The 25915-nt window shown below is 39.3% G+C and overlaps 1 protein-coding gene across 6 annotated transcripts in view; it reads right to left on the bottom strand.

Annotated features, from left to right (window-relative positions):
- TEAD1 (TEA domain transcription factor 1) overlaps positions 1–25915 on the bottom strand; it is a 221540-nt gene that overhangs the window by 129842 nt on the left and 65783 nt on the right. The window contains exon 2 of one of the 6 annotated variants that reach the window (XM_054027411.1): positions 17018–17271. The exons of 4 other annotated variants lie outside the window; for them this stretch is intronic. In XM_054027411.1, coding sequence (XP_053883386.1) covers positions 17018–17165 — 148 coding nt within the window. In that variant the 5' untranslated portion in view covers positions 17166–17271. Of the gene's footprint in view, positions 1–17017; positions 17272–25915 lie in introns of those variants that run through there. One more of the 6 variants, XM_054027408.1, reaches the window with a different exon arrangement.

Below are 25915 nucleotides of genomic sequence, written 5' to 3'. Positions count from 1 at the left end.
TATCCCTGCAGACTCAATACAGCTCCGGCAAAGAGAATTGGATTCTTTTTCTGTCTCACACATCAACAACCCAATGGTTAACCATTAACTTGAAATCCAGTCATCTTAAAAAAAATGAATTAAAAGTAGTTTCAAGCACTATATCTGCCCCTGAATCGCCATACTAATTTGTGTGGATTTACAACCACTTGTATCTGTTTTCAAAAGTTTCTCTCTCCCCTAGTGATGAACAAAAGCCGATTTTGTTTCAGTGGCACTGTACCAATTTACACCAGCTGAGGATGTGGTCTTTATTTTTTAAACCAGAGACCCTTCCCATCTGTCAAGATCCATTTTAATGGTGTGTACTAATGGAATAATGATGAGTTTTACCAGATTTTTTTTCCTGGTTATTAGAGACTTCTACTTCTAGATACTGTACTTAAGATACCCAGGAAGTCTCTTTAGGGAACTGAGTCATGGCTTCTGAGCTTCTGCCAACACAAAGTAACTTGCTAAAATTCAGACTACATCCTCAAAAATCACTGTCATTTTCAGCAGTTCCAAAACCAGTGTAAGGTCTGTGAAAGTGCCTAGTAGGGTCTTACACATTTAGAATTACTTCATCTTTGAGGTTGTCATCACATATCCCTTTATCAATGTTTCTGATTATTCCCACTAAAAGTCTGATTACCAAGTCAAATAGCATGGTAAAGAGGGGACAGCCTCATGTGGCGCCCCGTGACAGAGTGAAGGGAGTAGACAGTTTGCCATTGTTTACCAATGAGGCTCTTTATCATTTTAAATTGGTCCCCTCTTCAGCAACTCCAATAAGGCCAACCTTGCTCGCCCATTTGTCCAGTTCTTGCACAAGTGCCTTTGTTCTTTTCTCCATCCTATCCCTGAAGCATAGACAACATTCCCTGGATTACGCTAAAGAGACACTGAACTGTCCTTCTTCAAATTCCTTCTCGACACCCTCTTCTACTGACATACCTACAGTGAAATGCTTGCTGCTAATGCAACAGGGAATACTGACAGCAAAATGTATTTTAATTTATATTCTATAAATAAAAATGTTGAATGTCTCAAAGCCACCATAATGTGCACAGTTTATGTAAGCAGGGGTATCTATAACTATTACCCTCACCCTTCCTACCTGCTTTTTGTGATACACCCACTTATGCAACTTGCTTTAAAGCTGTAAACCGTTGGAGCAGGGACTGTCTCGAACTCTGTGTCTAGTCTCTAGCATCATGGGGCCCTTATCCTGACTGTATTCTTTTGGCACTGCTATAATGCAAATATTACTGCTACTACCAATAATAATAATAATAATTAATAATTAACCTGAAATAGCATTAATGTAACAGTGATATATCAATGTGGCTGAAGAATAATTTTATGTCAACTTTTCTTGAGAGGCTGTACACAAACCGCTGAATAAATAATTAATATCAGCTTGCATTTACATAGTCTCTTTCATCTCAAAGGATCCCAAAACACTTTACAAACTCAATTGAAGGATCACTTCACCCACCACATCTAGGATGAAATGCAACAGCTGCTTAACAGTGTATAGCAACAGTACACAACAGTTAAGGCAGGAAGTGAAGAATATAATAGTCAATTGAAACTGCAGGGGGAATAAGGTAGCCAGAATGCAATTGTAGGAACAGGAATTCGTCCACGACATGGTACAACTGCTACAACAAACTGGCTCACATTCTGTGAATGTCAAGATGTGAAATACCCCAATTTAAATTGGCATCTCCTCCACCACAAATATTGCATGCTCAAAAAAAAAAAAACAACAATCTACAAATAGATGTCCAGTACTAACTTTACTGTACAGTTTCCAATGCTATTAGCATTCTGAATACATTCCAGATTAAAAAGGTAGATCAGTATTCCGTTAAGCTGTAACTAGCCTTTAAATAACAATTTCACTTTTTCCAATTAAACCTTGTGTGTGTATAAACTAACAACTTGATAGCCACTCAGGGTTGAAATACTTAAAAAACACATTAGCACCAAACTGAAATCCGTTTATAACATCTGGGTCATATAAATATATTTCCATATCTTTTTAATGGTTAATCTACAAATCCAAGTCAGCCTTCAGTCTCCCTAGTAATCAGCTGTATACAGCTGAGATACGGATCGTCTGGTTTTTAATTTACTGAATAGAACCAACATAGACTTTCTTCTTAGTTATGCTAAAACAAAAGAAAACAAAGAAGGGTATAATGTTCAAGGAACAGCAGACTAATATATGGTCATACCCTCTCAATGAACAAGCTAACGTCTTTTGAAGTGGTATGACTCTAAAGGAAGTGAAGTCTCCTTAAACAGTATGGAAGGTTCTGTAATTATAAAGCACCTTTGGCTTGGAGATTGCTAATGAGAGTGTACTATGAAAAGGGGACCATTAAATAGGTTAGAATACATACCGTAGAAAAGGTTCATGAATAAAGCTGTATTTTAGAATGCAGACTATTACTGGCAGGTCGTATGCTTTAACATTAAATGTAAATTATGGTAAACATCAACTTTTGTTTCCGCAGAACTTTTTAAATGTTTTTGGTTTCACACAACAGGGCCCTGTTCAGCATCTTGCTGCCATGGTGTTTTTCTATCTTGACAATTCACTTCCGTGAACAGGCATGCAGCCAACTCAAATGAGACTCAACGCAGTGAAAAGCCCTTCAGGTAAACAGTGTGATAAGCTAAACTGCAAAAACTAGACAATGTTTTTGGACTATGAGGCAGTTGCTATGGAGACAGTTGCTAATTAACTGCATTCAGCCAAGAGAACAAAAGGTTTAAGGGCAGACAGGACTCTGTATCTTAGAGTGAGCAAGGCATAACATCTTATGCAATCTGCACATCTCTCATAGCTGGAATACCTGAGGCCTTTGCTTAGGTTGCAAAATACCTTAAGAAATGACAAGTGTGTTTTATTCAATTTAATCTGAATTAATTCTGCAATAGCCATGCTCTATCAGTGCTTAAAAAACAAAAAGAGAATCCATACATAAAAGTTAAGGATATCATGAATCAAAATGTATAAAGTCAGAACTACAATTAACATTTACACTTTTTAGGTTCATTCAAAGTTACTTCTTTCCAATCTAATAAAAAAGGTAAATGAAAATCACTTCTAAGACAACATAATGCACATGATTTATTACTCTCTATTATGTGCTAAGAATGATTATGGTTCAAGCTTAGTGCTCAAAATAATGAATTCTTCATTTCCTCCCTGAACTAAACTGTCAGAAACATGCTGGTTGGAAGGGAAGTTGCCTTGCCTCTACTTGATCATTCTAAAGCATGTATTTACTCGGAAAGAAATGGTTTATATTTTGGGATGGGTATTTCTTATGATTTATTATTTCTACATTTCCAATTAGGTCTCTATGGCACTTTACAGACAAAGGACAATATTTTCAGAAGTGCCTAAGTGACTTAGGAGCATATGCCCCATTTTCAAACATGACTTAGGCTCCGACATGCCTAATTCACTTTTTAAATTGCACTTAGGTACTTTTGAAAATTTTACCCAGATACAGTAAGACAAAATTTATGCCCCAAAGAGTTTACAATCTAAGGACCTGATTCTCATCTCACAATAAATCAATGGCTTCAGTAGAGTGACACCAGTGTAAAACTGGGATGAGTGAGATGAAATCCAGACCCTAAGTGACACAATGTGTATAGGGTCAAAGGAGTTGGGTAAAAGTCCTTTACGCCTATAACTTCAGTGTCTTCCATGGACAGAAGACTTGGTACATTGTACAGAGGAGGCTCAGTCAGCTGTTAGTAAGACTAATAGATTCTTCACAATAGATGACTTGAAAAGGATATCCTTTACTGCTCCATTCTTCCCAGAATAGTCTTCATTTTAAGATCTAGACATTTGGACTGATGGGTCAACAATACACTGCTGCCACACTCTGCTGTCTCATTTTCCCTCAGACCCAAACATGGTAGCATCTTTCCTTCCCCATTGTCTGGTTAAGATTGGTACTTGTCTGCAAGTGAGCAGACTGAAGCTTTCCCAATTAGAGGGAGGTGGTGCTGGTGTGGTGGGAAAGGATCCTGAGGTTCACCTGGTTCACAACTTAGGGATGCTTTGGGGTCTTTAATCATTTTCCATTTATCTCTTGCTGGATGTTTATAAGCATTCCTCTTTGATCTGCATCTTGCCACTATTATCTATGCCTTTGTGCACTCCAGACTGGATTATGCTAATGAACTCTGTGTAAGGCTACTTTTGAAGGCTACTCAAAAACTTCAGCTAGTGTAACATACATTTTGCCTGATTGAGTGGTGTTGTCTTAGCAAAGAATGCATTACAGCAATTGTGCATCACCCACACAGGCTTTACATTTGCTTACAAGCGCAACTCAAGATGTTGAGTCTGATTTATGAAATCCTATATAGTTTTCAACCTGCATTTCAGAGGAACCCTCTCTCTTCTCATGCAGCCCTATGACAGCTGAGATCCTTATTAACAAATCATAGATGGTTGGGTATTTTCAGGGGAGGGCCTCCCAAAGTGGAAATTATTTTTCTCTACCCCCATTTTGAAACAGCCAGAGATATTTTTCATTTAAGGCATGATGCAAGGCCTACTCTCTTCTCCCTTCTCCCTGCCTTTGCTTGGGGGTTGCAGATTAGCAAGGTAATTGTAGTAGGCAAATCTCATTTTTACTTGATATACAGGGCTTTAGAAGCCATGTTATGCTGAATGAACATGTAACGAGAGATTTATTTAATGGGAGCATTTTATAGATCTATATATAATTATAATTTAGTGTAAATCCTTCCAAGGCAAGGATTGTCCTAGCACAATGGAACCCTAATCCCAACTGGGGCCTTTGGGCATTATCATAAATAAAAATATTTACTATTACTACTACTACTACTACTGAGAGAAATATGTTGTTTACTTCCTTTGATCTTCAACAAGTCTTTTAAATGACAATTTATACACACATATAATATTATCCGCTATTACACTGCACCTGCTTCCAAGGTGTTTTGGTTTCATTTATTGAGCTAGCACTGTTGTCTTATGTGCAGGTACCAAGGGGATACAGATGGAGTTGTGTTTTTAGCACAACTCTTGTAATTGAAATCTGAAACTATACCCGACTGTTCCCTGTGATACCTAGTTCCAGTGATGTCTATCCTAAGTGACTGCTCAAGAGACAAAGATCAATGAAGGTGACTTTCTAATAAAGGTGGAACCTAAATGTACTCAATATATATAAATGCTCTCTCTCTCTCTCTGTATATATATATATATATACACGGTGATACTATGGGATGGTTTATTAAAAGTAAAAGTAAAAGTAGCATGTTTTACAGCTTTCATTTTTATGACATTTCAGGAACTCACAACAGGCATTTTTATGATTTGTGTACTAACGCTAGGATTTGAAGTTAACTCCTTCTTAAGAGGAATGGAATAAGTTCACACCTCATCTGACGCTATTATTGTAGCCAGTCTTCTTGTACTCTGCACACTGAACAAGTAAGCAATGCACTAATTTACTACATGAGGGCTTAAAACTTTTTTTAAAATGACATTTTAAATTATGGGGCATCTGCAAACAGATCCTAAATCTGCATGGCACATGGATTTTCAACACCAGCCAATTTGGATTGCCCCTCTACATCCCTCCCACCATTAATCACTAGTCCACATTACTGTACTTCATATTTCTTTTACATAAACAGAGGTTTTCAAGATTTTTAAACTCCTGCCTAGCAGGTAGAAATTATTAGTTATTATATGGCAAACTGAATTTTAAACATAGGGACCCAATTCTGCTCTCAGTTACACTGTCATAAATCTGGAACAACTCCATTATATTTACAACAGTGTAACTGAGGGGAAATTGAGACCAACATATTTTCTAAACCAGTAATTAAAGATCAGAATTTTAGCTTGGCACATGCCATAAAGACTTGAATGCACCATGCAAAAAGAAAGTAAACTATTTTCACTACTGCGAAGTTATAAGGAAAAATATACACTCCTTTTCCAAAGATTGCAGGCTACTTTAACACCAGGAGACATTTTTTTAAAAGGAGACTGAAATTACCCTATTTCCAATCCATATAGTAAACAAAAGAAGGCTAAGGCACTGGACTAGGACAAGTCAATCTCTCTGTGCTTTGCTTCCCTATTTGTAAAAAGGGTACAAAAGGGTATAATAAACCTTCCTTAGGTGTGGTCTACACTGGAGGCAGGGAAGGGGGGAATTGATCTAAGTTACGTTCTTAGATCTAGTTACCACGGTGTCTTCACTGCGGTAAGTCGATGGCTCACGCTCTCCTGTCGACTCTGCCTGCGCCTCTTGTCCTGGTGGAGTACTGGAGTTGACGGGAGAGCGCTCGGCGGTTGATTTATCGCCCCCTGCTGGATCGATCGCTGCCCGTCAATCCAGTGGGTAATGTAGACATGCCTTATGTCTCTCTTGTCTGTTCAGACTGCAAGCTCTTTGAGGCAGAATCTGTTTTCCCGCCATGCATAGCACCTGGCAAAATGTTGCCCAGATTTGGCTGGGACCTCTAAATGCTACCATACTATGAATAATAATAATAATAATAATGGAACACAACACATTCCTTTCATGTCATTTTAAAAATTGCTCATATTAAAAAACTGTTAACAAACAATAAAAACCTGATACAAAAGAAGTATACCATGAATAGAGAGTCACAGAAATTAACAACTAAAGCGACTTATTGGGCTATCCAGCCCATCCCCACCTTGTTACAGATTGTTTCCTTCTTTATAGTCCCCAGGTCTTTGACAAGATTAGTTTTTAAAATGTCTCAAAACAACGGTGATTCCCTCACAAGATTATTCAACATTCTAATAGATAGAGCCCTGTGAATTTTTTTAAGGGGAGTGGGGTGGAGTGGGCTGCACTCTGCCATGGCTCCCATTGCCATCTTGGGTGGGGTGATCTCGGCTGAGGTCCCTTCTCCCTGCCTGCCCATGGACCTGTTATCAGGAACCAGACTGGACTGTCTGTGGGGAGCTGTGGGCTGGGATGGGGGCTCAGACTACCAGGATGAGCCCAGTGACTGGCTCCTGTGAGCAGAGGAATGGGGCCTCCATCCCTCTGCTATGGTGGGATGGGATACTCTCCCAATACCCTGGGCTCACTCAATGTAACCCTGCGGTTGGATGGGGCATACCTAGGCACTGCGGGCAACAGCACTTCCTTCTCCTCAGCTCTCTATTTCCACCCCACTTCTTCAGCTGGAAGTCCACCAACTTCTGGGTTGTGCACACACAAGGCTGAAAGCAAGGGGCAGAAGTGACTTCTCCCCCTTTCACCATGGAGACAAGGTGGATAGAGCAGTTCCAGGGTGCTATCGCTGCTCTATCACAGTTGCTGCCTAGATGTCAGCAGCAATGGTAGCTGTGGTTGTGGAGGCCAGCATGGTGGGCTGTGAACACTGTATTTAGTTTTTTCCACTGTTTTTTGTTTATTTTGTGTTATTCTGCATTTGCAAAAAACACAGGGCTCCACTACTAGATAACACTCAGTAAATTCTCTCTTATATTTAACCTAATTTTACCTTTACTTTTAACACCACCCGATCACTTCTACTTCTATTTTCTCTTTCCCATTACCATGCTCTTTCACAATATCCATTCTGCTACCTTCATTAGTCAGATTCGACCTGGTCTATGCTGGGCTACCACCAGCATCGACCTAGCAGAGGTCACTGGCAGTTTAGAGCTATGGAAAGTGGCTATAATGTTCCCTCTGGAAGGTGGACTGGAAGAAGCCAACACAGCCCCAAAAGTGGGCAGGACTGTCCTAGGAACCTACTAAATCAGCTCATCTCCTAAACAAGCTTCACTGGCAACCTTACAATGGAGCTTCAACCATAACTTGCCACTCCTTCCCACAGAGGAAAATCCTGAGCAAGGGCACCTCCGCCTGCTCTCCAGGAAGAGGAATTCCCCTGGGGAGCAGCGAGATGCAATTCCCTCTACCCATATTTCTACATATAACTACTTGGCTTATGTATTGGAACATTTCCTTGTGGATCCCTCTCACAACAGGCCATATGACCAGCCACAAGAGCAAACAATCAAGGGCTCTGTGTCAATGGTGGCATTGCATTTGCTTGTTGACGGCTTATATCTGATCCTCTGTGTTTGACATTTTTTTAAATTGTTTGCTTAGGTAAAAATGTGCCAGGAAGCTGAAGAAGTTATATATTTATTAGTCAACTTTGCATTTCACATTAGTTTTACTAAGAAGTTCATTATGTACTTCATGCCAGTGGTTTGTCTGAGTCTGCATGAACAGATGTAAATACAGGCTTTGCCTTAAGGAGATTAAAATTTTGAGGTAAATTTAAAGTTCCCGGAATGATTAAAGGCACCCACTAAAAAATTAAAAGACTACTTTTACTATGAAAACTGTTATACCACCTATCCAGAATTGCCTGCAACAGCTCTAAATGGGGGATGTCCCCACTGCTTTGGGACACCATCAGCTCAGGATTAAACAAAGACTGTGAATGGCTAGCCAACTGCAGAAGCAGTTTCTCCTCGCTTGGTGTTCACACCTCAACTGCTAGAAGAGGGCCTCATCCTCCCTGATTGAACTAACCTCGTTATCTCTAGCCTGACTCAATCTTGCTTGCATATTTATCCCTGCCTCTGGAAATGTCCACTACATGCATCCGACGAAGTGGGTATTCACCCACAAAAGCTCATGCTCCAATACGTCTGTTAGTCTATAAGGTGCCACGGGACTCTCTTTGCTGCTTTTATAAATTTCATGTATTCTCCTTACTATGCAAAACAGCCACAAAGATAACTTGGGCTACATCAGACAACAGAGTGGTTCAGCAGAGTAAAGGTTTCAAGGAGTTATTACCATTAATAAAAATCCTACACATAGTGTTGTAAAATCCACAGAGCTTTACAAATGTTGGGCCTAGTTCTGTGCTGACTTATACTCTATGCAAACTCATTGACATCCATGGGGTTGTACAGGTGTAAGTTCTGATGAACTAGAGACATTAGTATTCTATAAGGAGGCCACCATAAAATAAAAACACTGACTATACCCAGGAGACTCTTCAAAAGCTTGACCTATACAGTGGTGGTTGTGGGAATGTGCTAATTGCTACAGGAGCATCTCTGAGCCTTCTGAATAGAGGATTCAAGTGTTGACTGGAGTCCTCTCTATGTAAAATCCCGACAGACTGTTTTACTGCCACCATTAGGTGGGGCTGCAGAGAATAGAAGGAAAATTCACTATTCTCTGGGGGGTTCTATTTCCTTGTGAATTCAGGGGCCACCACTCTGCCCTCTACAACCAACTTGGCAAAGCCTGAGCCAAGACAGTAACATCAGTTCCCTATATTTTAAAAGTGTATTCAGTTTGGCACCTGAATATTTATGTTCACTCTCCCCTCTCTCTTCCCCACCCCCCCACTCCCAGATTATTTTTCTAACAAAATATATCCTTTGCTTAAACTGGTATAATAATTTTAGAGTGCCCAGGGCTAGAAGAGGCTTTTGGGGCTACTTGTTCCATTTGAACACGCTCCAAATTGTTTGGCTCTAAGAAATGTTTAACCCCTTAATTTAAAACATACATTCAGAGTAAAATCAACTGATGATGTCCACTCTTCAGTGTTGCTTTCTGCTGTTCAAGACTGACTGTCCTGCATTATATTATGTGTGTGGTATTAAAAAATTCACACTATAGTATGACTACTGCAGCTGAGGGCCTCTCAAAAATCATGTGTGTATCTCATGAGGAAATCCCAGTAAGCAACATTTAAAATTAAATATTAGTTCTACGCAACATGGCCTCAGGAGCCAATGCCAGAATCATCTGACCATTGTGGCATATGTTCTGGGAAAGTTTTGTAGAACTCTCTCTCAGATGCTGTGGGGTAAGATGTGGGCTGGTGTAGGCCAGGGGGAAATCCTATTTCTCTGAGAGACCGCATATCGCACAAAGATCAGAGATTCTTCAAAGTTCTTCACTTTTCCATTTCCCCTTTTGACCAGTAGTTCTATTTGTGGCCATCAGGCAGGTCCAATAGAAAAAGTATTCAGGTGGAGTTCTCCTATCTACAAGGTTCAGGTGCCTGTGTTTTGGCCAATCATCTCATCGGTCCAAGTTCTGTGTTGAATGCATCTAACGAAGTGGGTATTCACCCACGAAAGCTTATGCTCCAATACGTCTGTTAGTCTATAAGGTGCCACAGGACTCTTTGTCGCCTCCTCCTTGAGACACTCATTAGAAAGCATGTGCCCTTAAACTGGAACATTTGTGTCTACTACAAAACCAAATCACGCTCCACATTCCAGTGGTATCACCTTCCTGAAGAAAGTAGCCAGGTCTGGATTTTGCAAGACAGGTTTGACCAATATTTGAATCTGGGAGGATGCCAATGCCAGCTGATATGAAAGGAGAAATCTCCACTGCAGTTTCATATAGAGGTTATCGAAGAGATCCTCATCCAGGTTATCTGTTACAATCCTTAAAAGCCTGTGGGGCTCATACTGTGGCACCGTTGTTCCTGAATGGTCTTCTTCTGGACTAGAAAAGAGTTCTGACCTGTGGCATTTTTAAGAGGGACCCTAGTTATTGCAACGTATGATCTCAAAAGGAAGAGGGCTTTTTCTACTACAATCACTATCCCTCTGGGTTTTTCCACATATCCATTCGCTCTCATGATCTTTTTGATACTAGGCTACTGATTCCCCCGGTAAAGCAGATCTATCTATTTTAGCTATCCAACGCATGTCCCGCCCAATGTTGCAAACTAATTTCTTAATAGCAGCTTATTGCAAACAGCTATGTGCAGTTACAGGATCTCAGGTTAAAGTAGTGATATCAACCTTGGAGGAAAAATGGACAGAACTTGTATAAATCACACTCAACAATCTTTTAACAAATGTCCTAGATGTTCTAGTGAACTCATATTATTCTAGTTCTGATACGTTCCACTAAGCCAAAAAGGAATTCCTCCCGTTCGCAAAATGTGTACATTTAGGTCAACCCAGTGTTAATATTTACATTTTCAAAAAGAGAAAAATTGCTCTGATCTCCATTCTGCATCACTAGGAATGGATGTTGAGTGATGCTAGCCTCTCAGATTCCTGAGATGAACATACCATCTTACCATGCAGAAAGTTAGTCTCTGCTTGGTGCAGTGAGAGAGAATTCAGATGGAAACAATGCTCTATAGATAGGTACCAAACACTGCAAAACCTGTTGAGAGATTGCACAGAGCTGACCTGACATTCTGCTTCACAATAAAAGGTTCATATAGGGCTTTCTGCATCTGCTTTGCATAACTAAGTAGAGAGGGAACAGTACAGCAAAAAGGGATAAGACTTCTAAAATTAACTCCCAAATATTATCCTGCTCTTGCTTGGTGCACAATTCTGTAGCAGCTCTCCTCTGGAGTATGTTATTCCATATTCCTGGTTCCATATATCCAGTGGAGGCACTCAGCATGTATGTCATGTATGATTCTTCAACCCACAGATTCACTTCTTCCCACTGTCTTCTCCCACCTGCTTCATAGGTAGAAGCCCTTATCTTTTAAGGCAGTGCTCTTTAGGCACCATTCACACTGTCCTTGAAGGTGGAAGCTGGCAGCGGAGAGAGAAAAAAAATCTTCTCTAGATCATTGAGTTCTACCTCTCTGTCCCAATTCCTGGTTAGAGAAACATTTAATCTGGAGAGACCAAGGTACAGAAACTAAACTGGTCTCCCATGTGGCAGAACAAAGCACTACTACTACCGAGGTCACAAAGTCAGCTCAACTTTCTTCACATTTAAGAACAGAAATTATGTTATGTAACCTGGCATCCTGAATACGCAGTATGTTGATGCAATACAATGAACAATCATAGGATTTCAAGAATGTTTCTAGACAGATTTGTTTACAATCTATGTAACCTAAATAGTAACTTTCATAATAGGTGTCCTATCTCTGGTGCATTTTGTGTATGTTGCTGTGAGACAGAAAATACAAGAGCACATCTTTGCACAACGATTGCAATAACAGATGAATAAACATGCAACCTGACACCCCACATCTGCTATTTCATCACTCTAAATACCTTATGCACATTCAAATATATTTAATAGAGTGGAAACTTTATAAGGTAGTAATATCTTTATAGAAGCAGTAACTGTTTTGGAAACTTTCAAATTAAAAGCAAAAATAAAAAATAACTGTTAACAAGTTAGTATTGTTTCATTAAGCTATTCACCTAATAGTTTCCTGATAAACACATAGACAGAGGAAGGGAAGGGTATTGACCTACAATGCCACATAAGTCTTATAGAATCAGGCTTTATGCTGGTGTATTAGCTGTGAGAAGTTCCATTTGAAGTTCCATTAATATTAGTATGGTGCTTTGGAGATGAACATTGCTGTTATGAATCTTGCAATATTCTATTTGCCTAGGCAGAGTATTTTTATTTGATGAGTGAATAAAATACCATTAGTTTTTTCATTACCAACCCAGTAAGGACAGACCCATAGCTTTTGTGCCTGGACTACAACATTTATATAACAGTTTTGCAAGGTTGCAATATACTCTTACACCTTTACATTGGGCTTATTAATCTTTATAGAATATGTAAACAGCTTTGTTACATTTTTCATAAAACTATTAATAAATTTGTCCAGTAGCTTTGTTTCCTACACAGATACATTTGCTTCATCACTCAAGATCTTTTTACAGGATAATTGATTTTTTTTAATTTAAAAAATTAAATATCAAACTATTTTCCCTATTAGATACAATAGCCGTCTTTGCTATCTTGAGGATAAGTTAATAATATTGTTAGTAAAGTATCTGCATGTCTACAGGCATTATCACACTTAATGACTATTCTGAATTACTTTTATATCATCCCCAAAGTGCTACCAAAGATATCTCTTAATATAGCTACATTTTAGATGAATGAAAACAAACACACTGGATCAAATTAATTCCCGTTGTAATGCCACTGACTTCAGGGTTGTTACACCAGGGATGAATTAGAGTTGCATTTCACTGCAGAATCTCTGCAGCCTTCATTCTTCTAATCTTTCCATAACAGTCTTTGCAGGAACAGAGACAAGTGCAGGCAAGTATTCTGCCAATAAGTGAGTTAACAGGAATCGCTACGAGTAACTAAACTGTCAACTGAAAAAGACCAACAATTTGAACTAAGTACAAACACAGCCAATGCGCTGTAATGGATTATGGGTTTTATAGAGTTTTAGACCATAAAGATACAAATTCATGACTGTTTATTTATGGGAGGGGAAATAAGTCCTGCAGTGTCACACTTCCTATTTATAAATAGTATTTGTATTTTGTCAATAGTTTTCTTAATGCAATGAAAGACAAAAACAAAAAATCCCTCACACACCAAAGGCCTTGCATGGCAAATTTGAGTAATGTGGGTATAAGAGTAGCCTATTTCTTCAAAAAGTGAGCAGCAGGTGCTCAGCAATTTTCAGGATGAGGTCCTCCATCCTGGATCAAACTTTCATATTCACTTCCATTTTCCAACCATAGTCACTCCTTTATTAGTAACAACAATAAAACCATCATTGAGGGGAAAAAGATGGAACTATGGGTGGCACTGTTCTGCAGAAACCATCTTCTCTATTCGTTTGGCCATTACTGGCCACTCTCTTTCTTTTAGGAATTTCCTAACCAATATTCCTGGCACGAATACTAGCCTAAAATAGGTAAGTATCTTTGTTTTTTACCCAATTATTTCCCTGAGTCAAAGTTCAGAGTTTCTGAATGCTTTGTTGTATGGTTTCCATGATGGAGTGGGGGGCCACAAAGCAGTTAAGAGAAGGCCAAGGCACAACAGAAGACATCACTGTTTCCTTGCATCTCACATTTCTTTTCTCCATGGATCCGCCACATAGTTCTCAAATCCTTCTTCTTTGTGGGGTGCAATGCCCAGAAAAGTTCTCTGATCCTCTTGACACAGTCCCATGGGTTACTTTTCATAGGAGAGCTGGAGTCGAGGGAGAATGACCTGGGCCGAAGAGAAAATGGCACGGCTTTGTCCCACTCCTTCAAAAAATCATCACAAAAGTGTGGAAGAACAGCTGAAGAAAAGCAAACCACATTCACAAAACACAGAAGCCAGGGATATCCCTCAATGCCAGAGGTAGAATTGACACAGCAGCCCACATTTCCTTCTTCAGAGAGGACAACCCACACACACACCTTCACTGCAGAGATGGGATTTACAAAAACTCCAGTAGTGCCTACACACCCTTGAAGTCAAAAGTAAGTAAGTAAGTGAGGAACTCACACCCAACCAAATTCATGAGCTCTACTCCTAAGGACTGCTCAAGATAATCACAAAAAAAGAGTTGTGAAGCAATTCTGCCTTCTGCTGAAACTAAAATGTCTTATTAAATCTACAGTGGAGACTGTTTAAAAACCTTTCACGAGAACAGATTCATCCCTTCTTCAAAATATCCTTTTTTGAAAAGGAAAAATCACAATTGCCCTAACTTGAGCCCATCACAGAGAGATCATTACATTTGTCTTTCTGGAAAATCATATTTATTCTAGTGTCTATATTTAAAGGTAATTTCAGTCGGAAAAACGAAATGGTGCTATCTTGACCTTTTGTCTTGCATGGTTCATGAATTACTGACACATTACAAAATGCCCCAACCCTGCGGAAGCTTTGAAATATCGTAATGTCTTTCTCGTAAGAGAAATAAACTTGGTATGCCACTAAAAGGCATTAAATTATTTTCATTCTGCCACACAGAATCTAAAACACTTATGCTGTTTTGATTTCAAAATCCTTGGAGAACAATTATGCTCTTAGGACCATAAGACTCTATTATAAAGTCCTCAGAAACCTAGCATGACTTTAATAAATCCTCAAAACACTACAAAGCAGTTACTCAGCTTGAAGAATGAAAACATGAGTTCATCCACGAAAAAGTCAGGATGTAAATACTACTCATACAGCATTTTGCATTTCCTAACGTATTTCTTCTTCAAAATTATGGCAACATTTTAAATCAAAGTTGCAATATCATATATGTACTTAATTTTCATATCAAATTAATATTAAAACATTTTATTTGGGGCTTGTAATTATATTCAAAATAAGAGTTCTGTATTTTATATAATGACATAGAGGCGGCAGATATGGTTTAAGGCATTTATTGTCAATTAACTATGCATATTTATTGCATAGATAGTGTTCTCTCTCTCTCTCTCTCTCTCTCTCTATATATATATATAGGATTCAGTACAATTGTCTTATTAAACCTACAGTAGGAGATTGTTAAAAAGTAAAATCCTTACATGTACAAATGTGAGTTTTCATTAAAACACAAAAATTCACATTACAAATACATTACTTCCTGCAGAAGGGGATCTAAAAAGAAAAAAATACATTTCAGAAGTCATTACTGTAAATTACCTATGGATTATGAGACTCTGACAAAAAATTGAGTCAACATTATTTTTGGCAGATAAGAACGTCCATGTATAAGTACAGTCTTTCACTAGAAATATATAATAAACATGTTTGCAAGTATATCTCTAAGTCATTCCAGAAAAAGCACAAACTATTAATTAAACTAATTTTTCATCCTTTTTAAAAGAGTAATAACAAAAATATTTCAATCAAAATAGAGAGAAATTACAGGGGAAGGGGGAACAATGGGAGAAAGAAAAAAAACTATATTCTCAGATATTTAAAAAAAAAAAAAATCAATCCAGCTGGAAAACAGGGCCTAGAAACTTTCTGCCAACAGCAGCTGAGAAGCTTCATCACAAGTCTATTTTTCCAGACATTATGTTTCATTTGGCTGCAAGGGTCACATGACAGCTGCAAACTAACGCCTTAAGGTTTGTTTCTGCCTCGCTGTGACACTGACAGGCTGTGAGAGACTCCCAACACCACAGAAAGACATTTTTTTCCTTGTTTCCATTACATCATCCAACCAGTACTGGGGGAGGGGGCACAGCTGGTGGCAGCTGCAGTACCATCTGCTTTCTCCTTACAGTGCCTGCTAGTTTGCTCTGTAGGTTCCTACTGATATTGACGGAGAAGGCACTTTGTTAAAGACACAACATGCCATTATGTGACATATATTTACAATTATTTAGGAACAAATTACTATAAAGATCAGGAAAGCTGCATCAATGCATCAGGTAGACTCCTGATCATTTTTAAACATAACAGTGCAAAACCACAAATACCAAAACACTCCATGATTAATAGAATCAAAGTGTACAGGAACAACCCACCATCTGCCTTTTACAACATGAACAGCCAAAACTAAAACTCTACAGTCAGCAATATTTACAAAAGTTTAAAAAAAAAAAAAAAAAGAGGCCAACCTAAGTCTCCAAAGTCAGAGATTAGCTGGAGTAAACTGGAAAGACAAAACTAAACAACATTGGGATAATATGTATGCGTAGGTGTCTGTATTGGTAAATGGACTCAGAACATCATATAATTTAGTAGTTCACAAAGAGAAAAAAACCCTTGCATCACTCACTGAGAGGACTGTGAAAGTGACAAGAACTTTATCACTTCTTTATTAAAGTGCTATACATTTTATTGTGCAATCACTGTATTTCCAGATGATGGTTCAAGTTGATTTTATTTTACTGCACTGTTTATTGAAAAATGAAGAGTGCTTACATATTCTTTATGCACAAGGAGTCACACATTTAAAAACCTTCTTTTAAAAATACTTATTCAGCCACATTGTAGATACAGCTGCAGAATTGTAAATTTAATGATTTATCTTTTCTACCAATCACTAACTAAGGTCTGGAGAGGTCTGGTAACTGAATGCTCTGGAACTCCGTTAACTTCATCAGACTTCTATCTGTTTTACACTGGCGTATCTGGAGATAAGTATCTAGTCTTTTGTCTAGATACAGGTTTGGCTGTGTGCATCTCATCAGACAATTATTTCAAAAGGTTAAATTTGCACTACTTACCATACATTTTGCCTTCATCTGATAAGATGATTTTCCTCCTCCCACATGGTGGATAGATAGCTAGAGCCTCCTGAAAGCTCTGTTCAATGTCAGGGCTCCAGACACCTTCTGCATCATTGTCAATAGGTTTATCTGCAGAATCACTCATTCTTTCAATGTCTTCGGCAGGGCTTTCGCTGCCGCTCCAGCTGCTGGGCTCAATGATGGTGGCTGGGGTCTCCAAGCCTAAGCCTGGAGTCTTAAAGAAAATAAACCTAAAAAACAAACAACAAAAGATATTAAAGATATGGAACTTAACATGAACATTCCTTGGCTACTCCCAACTCTAAAGTAACTTGCACAGAGCTTGCCAGCAATGGGCACAATGTGAAAGTGCTATTGTGATTAATGAGTTTGTAAAAACCCAATAAAAAGTAAAATACAAACACAATTCCATCCCGAAACATCTGCAGAATGAGTGTCTTGAAACAAAAGCCATTAGCCACACTTCACTTTTTCTGCACCACTACATGTAGGAATAGGGTATCAAGTTACTTTTTAAACATAGCGTAACTTGGTGAATACCTAATACTAGAAAAAAAAAATCAGTTGAATGTAATATATTCAATTTGGATTTTCATTGGAAACCTTAAAATAATGGGGCAGATCTTCAGTTGGTACAAATTCATGTCTCTCCACCAACTTCAATGGAAGTACACTGGTTTACCCCAACGAGGATCCAGCCCATTAAATCTAAAAAGAAACATGTTAAATAAAATAAAACAACAAATTTATCCCAGATATCAATGGAGTTAGTAGAACTGCACCAGGGATGAAATCAGCCCAGTATGGTTAACCGGGAAATATTGAGATGTTTAGATCTTACCAAATGAATAACACAGAGTCTGAACTATACATAAGGTGAAATCTTTAAAATAATAATACCAAAGAAAGGAATAACTACAGAAGATATTACACATTTAATCTATGTTTTAAAAACCCATGGAAATACATCAGAATAAAAATTACAAGCTTCAAGTTGCTGAATCAATTTAATAAGAAATAATTCAATATAGCAGCACCTGCTAACACCACTACAGCTACAGATCTGTCAGTGTACCTTTTATATTTTTGAGAGAAATACAACTCTGCTATAAAGGTTTGCTTCAGGCTAAAATCTGCAATACCTGACCAAATTCATCTCTGGTGTAACTCTTTAGAAGGCAATTATGCAACACCAGGAATGAATTTGGCTCCACATGTCTAGGCATACCACATTTTTATTAAGGAAAAAAAAGACATTTGGTGACTTTCGTTATATAAATAGGAAAGGAATTTAAAAAAACAAAATTAAATGAAACCAAACCTCTCTTAACTTCCAAAATCATTTATGTGACTTATTTTGAAATGAAGGACCATGATGTGCCTTCTCCACATGAAAGTGGAGAGAAGGGAAATCAGACACCTCTACAGTACAATTCTAGTTCCCACAAACCCTTCTGCAGGCTAATTGCAGATGAGGAGAATGGCAGGCTAAGCAACATTCATCTTCCCGCCTGCATCCCACAAAAACAGCAGGGGAAAGTCAGTATAACCAGAGGCTTTAGCAGCTTTTCTGAAGACACCCCTCCATTTTGAGGAACTCCCTTACAGAGGTGCTACTGACAGCAAGCACAGTTTGGGGAGTGTCAATCTGTAGGACCCAATCCGGCGAGAGGTGGATGATGCCTTGGAAAAATGTAGAGTCAAAACTAGAAGTGGTCCCTCTATCCCACATTAAATTGCTGGATTTTCAAAGGTACTGAGCATCTGCAACTTCCTCTGATTCCAGCGAGAACTGAGGTTGCTCAGGACACCTCTAAGGATCAAGTAACAAGAAAAATTTTCCACACCCATGTTCTTTTCTACCTGAAGGCCTTATTTAGCCCCATATTCGTTTTAAAAATTTCATCACAACATCAAAAATGTTCGTAACTGCCTACCATTAATATCAGGATTAATCTGTGCCTAGAAAATATTTTAATTAAGCAGTATTACAGGCAAAGCAGGCAGCAACGCAGAGGTTAGTAGCCAACTGAAAACAGTTTACTGCACAGCAGCGGCATGTGAGAGTGGAAACTTCAGCTTACAATACCAGGGCAAAAACCTACTCTCAGAAAAAGTACTATGGGATCTTTGTCATCCACAGAAAAGAGACAGTGCCTTAATTTTTATATGACATCCAAAAGAGAAAGAAACACGAACACCTCAGAAGGTTGAGGGGCTGGTTTTACCCCAACAGGACTCACACTTTGTGCTCAAATCACTGAACTATTCCCTATATCAGCAACATCTACACAAAAGTATTGGGCAAGAAGTGAAGAAAAACCCAGCTGGAATTCCTACTATGTGGGGAATTTTAGGTAAGTGAGAGTAATCATATTCTAATTAGGGTAATGACATTCTACTAAGGACAAGAGTTTTATTAATACTGCTCTTGCAATAAATAAATAAATAAATAAATCACATCAGATCCTTGATGGCCTCTAGCGATCAAGCTCTCAGGTTTATATTTCATCCGAAGAAGTGAGCACCTCCAGCAGCACAGCCCTAATGACATACTGGGGCATTTCTTCACTATAGATGCAGAGGGGACGCATGCCAACTACTCGAGCACCAATGCCATTTCCTGAAGCTTGCAGGCGAGCCACTTAGGTCTCCCATTCTAGTTCAACTGTGCTCTACTTATAAACTCTGCCAGGATTATAGCCCAAAATCTTGAGCACTCCCACATAAAATGATTCTGAAGAAACATCTAGGAAAACATTATGTAGGCTCCAAAGTAATTAATGTTACTTGTTATTCATGTTGGACCTCACATTGTGTATAATGATGATATTTCAACTGACTTCCTGTCTCCCTTTCCCATCCCTTCCTACCTACTTGGTCATCTTCAGGTAAAACTACAGCTTCTACAAATCAATGTTTAGCAGCCTCTAAAGCGTAGGAAAAGCATGTGTTTCTTGTCAAATGTCAGTATGGTGGGGGAGGGGAGCAATCGGTTGGAAATAAGCTCTCATATACTGAGGGAAGCTTTTAGTGAATTCCATTTTTGTGAATGCTGACACTGCAGATCAAGCCAGCAGACACAGAGGGGGAAAAAAACAACTTGTATCCCAACTAGTAAATGACTCCCTCTTATTTCAAGAGAATAATGAACTACTCAGTTAAGTCACTTCCATCTCTACACAATGTATAAAAAGGCCATTTTACTTCATATTATAGTTTGAATTCTAAGGCCTCAACCATGATGAAATAATTCAGTGTTAATGTTCTAGAGTTCAAAGTGACTATGTGAGGGATCACAATTTATTTGCCATTAGACAAGCTACACTACACACTTATTAGGTGCTGTAAAACTAATTAAAAAATTGGAATTTTGCGCCAATTCCTGTGAAAAACATATTCCGTTCATGCACTTCTTTGATATGTGTAAATTTCAATGCTCAAAGTAACACCTTTCTATGCAAGAGGATTTAATTAACTGGAAACAGCAAGAAAAAAAAAGAAGATATACATGTGTACGCTCACGCACACTCTTAAACCAGGATGAATGGTTCCACCATTGTTCTCCAAAACATTACAGCTCATCAACCTTACCCTTTAAATAATACCCATCACTTTCATGTGCCTCATTCCCTGCCAAGCAAAACAAAAATTTAAACCCTCATCATTGATCCCCAAATCCAGACAAATATGTTCTTTCAATTCTCCCTTTTGTAGCTCCTGGGGTTGTTTTAGATGCCTCTTTTCAGATTTTCCTTTCAGTTGCTATGTCCTGTTCCCTGCACCCTTTATTCTGTATTTCTGCTTGATTCCCATCGTGCAGATAACCTTTTAGCTGCAGGCCATAGTAACCTCTGCCTGACCATATCTTTCCTGCATTTGCTCTCCCCTAGGTTTGTCTGCTTCTTCCTCTCGCCTGTCAGTCAAACCTAACCATATTGATGTCTTCATGTAGTTACACTCTTCCTGCATGAGAGCTGAAGTATCAGCAAGGCTTTATATTTGGTACCCCCTCCCTGCCCCAGAAGGAATAAATTAAACAAAATAGAAAATCTCAGACGGCCACATTGAATTTTATAAACATATTTTAATGGTCATCAACCCAGCAATGCTTCATAAAGACATAAGAAATGGTTTTAGTACACTTCTACCCCGATATAACGCTGTCCTTGGGAGCCAAAAAATCTTACCGCATTATAGGTGAAACCGCGTTATATTGAACTTGCTTTGATCCAACAGAGCGTGCAGCCCCGCGGGCCCCCCCCCACCCCCCGGAGCACTGCTTTACCGCGTTGTATCTGAATTCATGTTATATCGGGTCGCGTTATATCGGGGTAGAGGTGTATATAGCTAAATGTAATGTACATCCATTCATGTTTAGCTTGTTGGAGCTTTACTTAAAAAAATTCCAAGAAATGAGGGATAACTTGTATAATATCTCATCAAAAACAATCCATCAACTTACATTCTGGAACTTCTCACTGGAGGAAAGGTTTTGTTCAGCTGAGTCCAGCACATCAGACCCAAATTCTCCATTTTTAGGCCCCTGCATTTATCACTGAGCAGTGCAAACACAGGCCTGGTCTTGCAAGCTGCCATTCACAGGTAGAAAACTAAAGTCAATAGAGCTCCATAAAGGTGCAGAACAACTTGCAGGATCAGCATTTGCACGGTGGGTTGGCACAAAAAGAAGGCTAAAACGCAGGGTTTGTCAGAGTTGGATAATCTTTTACACTAGCCTGGCAAAATTCAACTGTGATTTTTTTCATTCAGTCGAGCTGATGTGAATTACCAGCATATAGATTCTAAATTGTGTTTTTTCACTGGCATATTGTCCCCAAAACCTGCTTTACTGAAACAGGGCTGATCCTCTCCAAGTACCAGTATGGGGTCTGGAAGGAGTAAAAACTTGAAGTAATTCAGAGAACTGTGTAACTAAGCTGATAAATATGATTATACTGCTCCTAAACTACTGCTCATATGTAGTCCTCCTAAACTCTCATCTCTACCCACCTAGGATGTTTTACTGAATCTTTTTGGCACCACCTACAATGGTGTCTTCACAGACTTTAACATGAGAAAGGACCGTTATGATCAGCTAATCTGACCTCCAGAATAATGTGGGACAGAGAATTTTACCCAGTAATTCCTTAATCTTGCCCAATATCAGCCCTGGTCAAGCTGCTCCTTTTGGATACTCCGGCTGTTGTGCTGAGGTCCCACCACAGGTCTGTGTGCTCTTAAGCTTCCCTTGGTCTGAGTAGGCTCTCCTTTTGTGGTCTCTTCCCGGGCATAGACTATCTGTAAATCCTTCATGGAAGTCAGACCTCATGCTCCAGCTGCGCTAGGACCCTTGCTGACCTCCCAGGACACCCCAGTTGCTTAAGCACACCCTCTGTAGAGCTCCAGCTTTGTGGGCTCTCTGGTTTACAGTTCATCTGTCCACAGACACAAGATATTGTGTGTTATGTGCTGCAACTCTTTGCAAAATCTTCTAAAACCAGTCACTTTACGTTAGACAGCAAAAGAAACATACAGATCTAGACAAAGCAACAAACAACGATATTCCATTCCTTGTTTCGCCACTCAACCCCTCTGCTGCAACTCTCTCCTCATGAGTTTGCCCCTGGAACATGGAGTCTGTTCTCTCTCCCTCCGTCACCAGCTGGTCCTGTAGTCAAAAAAACTGTCAGGTGATCCCTTGGATCAGCCTTGTCAGGTGATTGTGGCGTTCCCCTGGAGTTATCTGGACCAGTGATCTGCTAGGTCATTCCAATCCTTGACTCTGGGAGCCAGCCTTACCCTGCTCTGCTGTGAGATCCCCTACTTCTGGGCTATTTACCTTCAGCCTCTGGCATGTAAATTGCTTGGATTGTGCAACCAAATGACACTAGCCAATATCTCCGATCCCAGACACAACCCTAGGAACCTCCGTCTTGCAGCTGGACACTGCAAACTTATATGAGTTCGTCAATTTAACAAAGAAATTGATATGTACCAGGCTTGTTATCCCAAGGGAAGTCTCTGACACGTTTCAAACTAAACACACTGCTTCAGGTAAAATAAACAAACAAATGTCTTAACTACAAAGATAAATGTTAAGTGATTCTAAGTCAAAGCACAACAAGTTGGCAAAACGCATTCTAAGCTGATCTAAACACTTTCAATGCCCTTACAAACTTAGATGCTTCTCACCTTTCAGCCAGGCTCTCCCCTTTGATCAGCACTTCAGTCGCTTGGTGGTGATGTCTGTAGATGGAGGTAGAAGAGAGAGGAAGAGCATGGCAAACGTCTCTCCCTTTTAGCATGTTCTTTCTTCCCTCTTGGCTTTGTCGTCATCCCCCCTTCCCCCCCGCCTGCTTCAGAGTCAGGTGAGCATTACCTCAGCACAGGCCCAAACTGACCAAAAGAAGGAGGGTGACTCACTCGAGAGTCCAACAGATCCTTTGTTGCTGCCTAAGCCAGTGTCCTTTGTTCCTGTGAGGCTTGGCTGGGTTTGTCCCATACATGCCCTGATGAGGTGTGAACTTCCCCTCTGCTCTTGGAGAGTTTTGCCTGGGCCTGTTTTAAGCCACAAGGACACATTTTCAGCCTCATAACTTTATACATGGAATTACAACCTATAACATTACTATAACAACAATGCTCAGTGCATCATGAGTCTTACAAAGACACCCGACATGACAAAACTTTGCATTGGATACCACACAATTATTTTAAAAGGATGAACATGAAGGTGTTCCCTCGAGGTACAGAATGTCACAATGATAAAAGTTCCACATCATGTGATGCATTGATCAGTTCCCCAGCCCAACTGGCCAGAACCAGTTTTCTTGGTTTGGCCACCTTCTTTAGCATACACATTGCATTGCCCTGGAAGACCTATTCAGATGTCAGAGTCTTGATAGTCCAGTCACGAATCCAGATATCCAGGCACCACTCCCATGTCTCCTTAGCATAAGAAGTATGAAGCATGAACACGGTACAGATAATCATAAGGACCTAAGCATACATACATGAATTTTTTTCCTTCAAGCCATTTCTGAGTTGGTCAGTCCTCTGCAGCCCACTGAAATAAGGATTCTGCCCCATAGCAAAAGGTCAGTTTAATGTTTTCAGTGACACTTGATGACAGTGAAAATAATGCAGCCTCAGTTATCAGTACAAAGTGTACCTCTTTGGTGGGTCAGTGCATCATAGCTTACTACTTAATGAAGAAACCAGTAGCAGAGTTGAGTACTGACAACTCCCATGAGATACAGAGAACCCTGAGCGACTATCTCAAGCTGTGAGCCTCGTGTACAACACTTGGGCAGGGAAGGATGCTCTAACACAGTGGTTTTCATCCTGTGGTCGCAAAACAATGGGGGTCCACATACTACGTCTAAGGGATCCATTGTCATTACCATAGAACAGTGGTTTTCAACCTGTGGTCCATGGGCTATGTTTAAAATTTCCAAAGGGGGTCCACATCTCCATTTGAAATGTTTTAAGGGTCTGAAAATGAAAAAAAGTTGAAAACTACTGCTCTAACAATCCAATGCTTGCCTCCCAAAGATAGGGTAATGTCTAAACTGTGCTTCTGGTAGGCCTGATTACTAAAATCATGTACACAATGAGGTACAGACTTATAAGAAATAAGCCAGTGTTTATACATCATTATTAGAAATGCCTTTACAATCGACCATGTGGGACTGAGGCAAAATTTAAAACAATATGCATAGGCCTTTTTTTAATACTCTACTTCGCTTTAAAATGTAAAGAATAATACTTACAGCAGGGTTTGTGCCTCTATAAGTACAAATGGACTTTTCCTACTCTGAAGCATTCACATGGCATTGCTTTTAGGAAAATACTAGATACTCCAATAATAAATATCTAACTGATTATACATAATTTATCTTTATGAGGAAACGTTATAATGACGAACCAACAATAAAGATGTAAATCATTTACAGAGCATCCAAGGGTGAAATCATTACATTAAAATGACTGTATTGTATTTCTGTTACCAGGTCCATTTATCAGCAATAATTCCTTCCAAGGAGAAAGAACACCAGGAGAGAGTAGAAGCCTGTCTCTAACACAAAATATTCATTTAAAACCCAGCCAGACAAATTCAGCAGTTCACATAATGTTTGCCATTAAAATGAAATACAAAAGTTCTTCCTTGAATGCTCAAAAGCTGTAGGGACAGCAGATGAATTCATCTGAAGGTCTAGAGCTTACACCTATTTGGTTTAGACTGTCAGGGTGTTCCTGGGGCTTATGTACACTGAAAAACGGCATCACGCTACCAATGAAATAAACAGGATGTTAAGCACGAATCAACACTCAATGTAAAAAAAAGATTTTGCATATTGAACATCATGTTAGTAGGCCATAGTTAGCAGCTGATATGATACAACACAACACAACAGTCCCTGTCCACACTCGGGGTGGAATTCTGGCTTCACTGATGTCGAATACAGTTCTGCCACTGATGTCAAAGGAGACAGGATTTTATCCTGAAGGTTAATCATGTAAATTATCACATGTTCAAACAGCATGTCATTTTCCAGTGTAAGCGAATGCATGGTGAGTAGTCCTTTCCTCTGGAATGCCCTAATACCCACCACCCAGGCACACTGTGTACCCCAAACTCCCCCTGAAACTCAAAGAAGACCTGGGAGTACAAGAAATAGAGAGTCAGGCCCAGTAGGTTTAATTTCAACATCTGCCTTTTGGAAATTTAAAATAAATCAATAAATCAGCAGATACAGGAAGCTGAAGGACAAAGTGCTTCTTTAGGAGTCAATTGCAACATACTATTAAGCTGAAGAGTGAAGGAGAAGATTTTGAATTGCTAGAATATATTGTGACTTGAATATTTTA

This window comes from Malaclemys terrapin, chromosome 4, assembly GCF_027887155.1.
Source record: "Malaclemys terrapin pileata isolate rMalTer1 chromosome 4, rMalTer1.hap1, whole genome shotgun sequence".
Taxonomy (NCBI): Eukaryota; Metazoa; Chordata; order Testudines; family Emydidae; genus Malaclemys; species Malaclemys terrapin.
The sequence above is the reverse complement of the archived record's forward strand: the minus strand, read 5'-3'. Positions and strand labels throughout refer to the sequence as shown.